General features: G+C 43.9%; 1 protein-coding gene across 1 annotated transcript in view; it reads left to right on the forward strand.

Moving 5' to 3' along the window:
• The window catches only part of mef2d (myocyte enhancer factor 2d), a gene marked incomplete at its 3' end in the record, with an annotated part of 41,989 nt that overhangs the window by 34,433 nt on the left and 2,556 nt on the right, over positions 1–5,000 (forward strand). Inside the window, exon 12 of the mRNA XM_080540401.1 lies at positions 4,506–4,556. Within this exon, the coding sequence (XP_080396527.1) occupies positions 4,506–4,556 (51 nt within the window). The remainder of the gene's footprint in view (positions 1–4,505; positions 4,557–5,000) is intronic.

The raw sequence follows: 5,000 nt of genomic DNA on the forward strand, positions 1-5,000 counted from the left end.
AAGAGGTAGGAGACGATAGGATAACAAATTATTTATTTGTAAAAGACCATGGCAGCTAGAGGAATCGGTGGATCGAGCTTGATTTAAGAAAATAGTTTTTTTTTGTAATAGACACCAAAAGAGCGATTCAGTGCTTGGTCGTCAGTGTCATCATTTAACACTAGAAGCCCCAGGCCCTCATTACTAACCAAAGTACCCCGAATCTGGAGACGTTTTGTTGACGTTAGTGTAACTGTGTAATTATTGAATTAGATCAGTAACATGCAAAAAGGAAAGAAGGCGCTGGTTGTTGTTTAGTTATCAATCACTTGAGAATCATAAAAATTAAAAAAATAAAAGGATTTTAAAGAGCTTACATATTGGATGTAACATATTGACAGACATAATTGGTGTTGTACATAGCTTGTTAGTACTGCGTGAAGCGGCACCGCGCTCTTGTTGGGAACATTTGCATATCAAAAGGTGACTTTATCTCCTGTCTTATAACAAGCAATCGGATTCCACACAAAACACGTCCAAATGTCTGAAATCGAGGCAAAACTGTCAGTCTCCGTGCACGTCCATCTCGTGTCCTTATAGTCAAAATGTAGGAATCACATAATTTTACTGTTACGTGACACGGTTTTGGGAAGAAATGCGCCCAAATCATCTCCAAAAGTGCTTTCTCTCTGGGCTGCTGATAATCACGATGATTGAAGCTAGTGAGCCTTTCATAACTGTAAGGTTAGTGGCAGTTTGTTCTTTGTATTGAACGCATAAATGTGCCATATGGACCATTTTTTACTTTGGGTGCAGGTGTTATCGTGCCTCAAGTCGTGACTTTAAGGTGTTAGCTATCAAAAAAAAAGGTTGATTGAAATCGGGGCTATTATGTTCAAAACAGACATCGAAGAAAAGTCGGGGAAGGAAGGGGACAGGTTTCACAACTGTCACCCGCACTCGTCAACCTCCGTTTGGCATGATTACCGCTAATTTGTAGCCTCTGGAAAGCGTCTTTCATAGAACACATTATGCCACATCACAGTCCTCAGCTCAGAACAGGTGCTGCGCTGATCCACTAATCTCTTCATCACGTGGATGGCCTGACGGTAATATCGCTAGCCAGATCTGACACGTGCATATATTATGAAGATCAGTGGAACTGCTGTTCAGAAGTGGGAACCTTGAACAACCAGCCAGTCCTCGTTCAGCTCTGAGGAGTGCGTTCCTCCCACCATTAGTTTTCTCCCGCGCGGTAACGTTTGATTACAGACAGCCCACGGGCCTGCGTACAGCCCACGCTTTCTGTTGCTGATTTCATTGCGAAGCGCAACGGCGTCGCCGTGTTCGCTGTCAACCCTGGTTACTCGCCGTGGGAAGTGAGGGGAGGAAATGGTTTCTGTCGTTTGGACTCGCATGCACCTGTTGACTTCGTCTCCCCAATCTAAATGTTAATGTCGTCAGTGTGCGAATTAAATCACGGTGTGCGGGGGAGCCCAGGGATTAAAGCAAAACCAAAAAAAAAAAAAAACACTCCTGGCGGAAAAAAAAATTCAGGCCAGATCGGGGCCGGTGGCTTTCCGTGCGCAAAGCGCGCGTGCGACTTTCCGTTCTACGTTCTAATGCTTTGACTTTTCTTTCGAAAAATGTGAATACATTTCCGCGTTGTCGAAAATCAATGACACATCGCTAGTCAACTAACACGGCTTGTTTTATGAGCCTGCTAACAATGTAAAGTAGTGTTGTAGTTAACTAGGTAGCAGTCCAATCCATTACGTTGCAGTATTTTGGCTTGACTAGCAAGTTTGTGTTGTGATTCTCAACAACGTTGAAACGTAGTTTCACCCTTTTCCATATTTTTGAATAATAAATGTGTGGACTGACGATGTAGCGCAGCCTAACTTATTCTAATAATTATTTTTATTGTGATAATTATTCCCCCCTCATCCCAGACTTACAAGGTCACATTATTATTGGATTGGTTGTTTGCGTGCCGGGTGAAGTTAGCTAAACATTTAACCTGCTAGCAAGAGAAACATCATGTCACTCTCCAAAGGTCTAAAGAGGAAAGTTGACGGTGGAAACAGGGCATTTAGGAATGGACAGTGAACTATGCGTTCATCCTACCTGGTTTCATCAATGCAAAGCCGTTGTGAGACTCACATTTTCCGTGCTCACAATGAATGTTCCCTTCCACCTATACATGCGAGTCGTCCTTTTCATCAATGAATGTGATAAAGACGCACTGACTAGAGGAATCGATTGGTGCATAAAAACCTTGAGAACTGCCGGATTAAAGTGACGTCCATAATAATAATAAATAATAATAATACATTAGACTTATAGCGCTTTTCTAGACACTCAAAGACGTCCATATCACCAGATAGCCAACAAATAGTGACCGATGGGAGATGCCAGTTTCTTTTGTTGTTGTTTTTGCGCCGATTTAGTTGTCAACGTTTTTCATAAAATTAAACTGCATTTGCTTTGTTACTGTTCACATGTGTGGTGCAGTCACATTCACATAGCCTAGTAAACATTAAGTTTGAATTATTTACTGAGCTGGCGTTACTTTTTTTTAAACCACACACCGCATGTCGGCTATTTCAGCAGCACGCACCATGTCCACCTACTTATCACTATGAGGGGTTCAGCGTCAGTGCACCCCGCTCTGTTACCTTCGCATAGTTGTAGCCAATAAAGGCCTATATGTAGGCTATATAGGCTATTATATATCTTTTATATACCTAATACCAACATCAAAATAGATTGTATGCCTCTACAAATCATATTACACCAGGTAAAATCCGTCACAACTTGGAATACATCCATCGCAATTTGGAATATTTTAGAGCTCCCCCAAAATTTCACAAACCATGTTTCCAGGGGAGCTCATGTCACCACTAGGGTAGCTATAGCTCCCCGAGCTCCCCCTTATTTCGCACCCTGAATGTCGTGTCAAGGGCTACCCACTATCCCCGCTGTGCTTTGACTTGTTTACTTGTTTATTGGATCGCTTTCCCGGGGGTACCAATTGCCACATACCACTGCCTTGCAGGATGTATTGGTATGGTTTCTGTGTATCATGGCGCCCTACTAATTTGCTCAGTAGAAAGGATTCAGAGAAAAGTGGTTTCAGAGGAAATGCCATATGCCAGTTTATGGACGCTGTCTGTCTACTGTTTGTCTGCGTGTCCTTGTCAATGTCCTTTGTCCATACAGATATATAATGTCTTTCTGCATGGTAGAAGTATTGTGCATACACGCCCTGCTACTTCAAGATTCTTATAGTGTGGGAGACTGTAGCTCTGTCTTTCTTTGCTGTCTGTCTGGCTGCTGTTCCTCTTCCTATACTCTCTCATTCTCTACCTCTTCATCTCTCTCTCTCTCTCTCTCTCTCTCTCTTCATCTCTCTCTCTCTCTCTCTTTGTCTCTCTTCATCTCTCTCTCTCTCTCTCTCTCTCTCTCTCTCTCTCTCTTCATCTCTCTCTCTCTCTCTCTCTCTCTCTCTCTCTCTCTCTCTTTGTCTCTCTCTCTCTCTCTCTCTCTCTCTCTCTCTCTCTCTCTCTCTCTCTCTCTCTTTGTCTCTCTCTTTGTCTCTCTCTCCCTCTCTCTCTCTCTCTCTCTCTCTCTCTCTCGCTCTCTCTCTCTTTGTCTCTCTCCCTCTCTCTCTCTCTCTCTCTTTGTCTCTCTCTCCCTCTCTCTCTCTCTCTCTCCCTCTCTCTCTCTTTGTCTCTCTCTCCCTCTCTCTCTCTCTCTCCCTCTCTCTCTCTCTCTCCCTCTCTCTCTCTCTCTCTCCCTCTCTCTCTCTCTCTATCTCTCTCTCTCTTTGTCTCTCTCTCTCTGTCTCTCTCTCTCTCTCTCTTTCTCTCTCTCTCTCTCTCTCTCTCTCTCTCTCTATCTCTCTCTCTCTCTCTCTCTCTCTCGCGCTCTCTCTGTCTGCAGCTGTTTTGCAAAGGAAAGGGCTTACCCCATTCATCTATGTAACACACGTTGTACATTGTGCATACATACTAATGAATTGTTTACTGTGTACACACTGCTGATTGGTTTGCTGTGCACATACTATCAGAGTCGCTTCGGTGAAAGCTCCAGTTTCCTCAAGGAATTGTGGTGTGTTTGCACAGAGTGCAGGTTAGGGAATCATTGTGTAAACACCACCTAATGCTGGGTTATACTGTATCACTGGGAGGAGGAAACCCCACTAATACTTCATCCATAAATCCTAAATTCATAGAGACACAGGAGAAATGGTATGAATAATGTTTTAGAATGCTTAAGCCACTTATCTTGTGAAAGCAGGGTGTCATATGAAATGGCTGTTAGGACCGTCCAAATACCTAATACCTTCACTTACAATATTGCGTAATCCTCGCAAGTCGTCGTTTCATTTCTATCTCAGTCCGAGGTGATTGGTTGTTTAGAATGTGTATCACAGGCTAGAAATGATCTGTGTGTGTGTGTCCCTCCCCCTCAATCCTACTGTGTGGTTTTCAAACTTGCCTGTTTTTCCCCTCCCTCTACAGCATGGCCTCTCAGTCAAACTTGCTCTTTGGCAGGGAAGAGGGCCTCTGCTGGTACTGTATATGTATATCTCCTCAGTGTATAACAAGCCACACCATTCAGCAACGCCTCCCTCACCTGGTCCCGGAGGACACTCATCTAGAACTGTGCTTTTCATTTTCAAACCAGGTCCGAACAATCGATTCACAGAGGCTCCAAAAAGGAATCGGCCTGCTCTGTGTTCATATACAGTATATCAGAAGCCAGCCTAGAATACTACAGTATCTATTATCTCAGTTAACGTCCATCCCATCCCATCGAGAAACTGGTTGAAAATGAAAGGCAGAAACACAGAGTAGTCCTTGTGGACCAGGTTTGGGAAACAATTGCTGCTGTACTGTTACTGTTACTGCACTGTAGTGTGCGTGTGTGCTTCTGGCTGTGCTAGCTGTGTTAGCGCTCTGGGCTAGACTGCCGGGCGCGTCTTCATCACTGTCACCGGCTCTGCTGATTCGGTC

The sequence above is a fragment of the Nansenia antarctica genome, assembly GCF_963989245.1.
Source record: "Nansenia antarctica genome assembly, chromosome: 10".
Taxonomy (NCBI): domain Eukaryota; kingdom Metazoa; phylum Chordata; class Actinopteri; order Argentiniformes; family Microstomatidae; genus Nansenia; species Nansenia antarctica.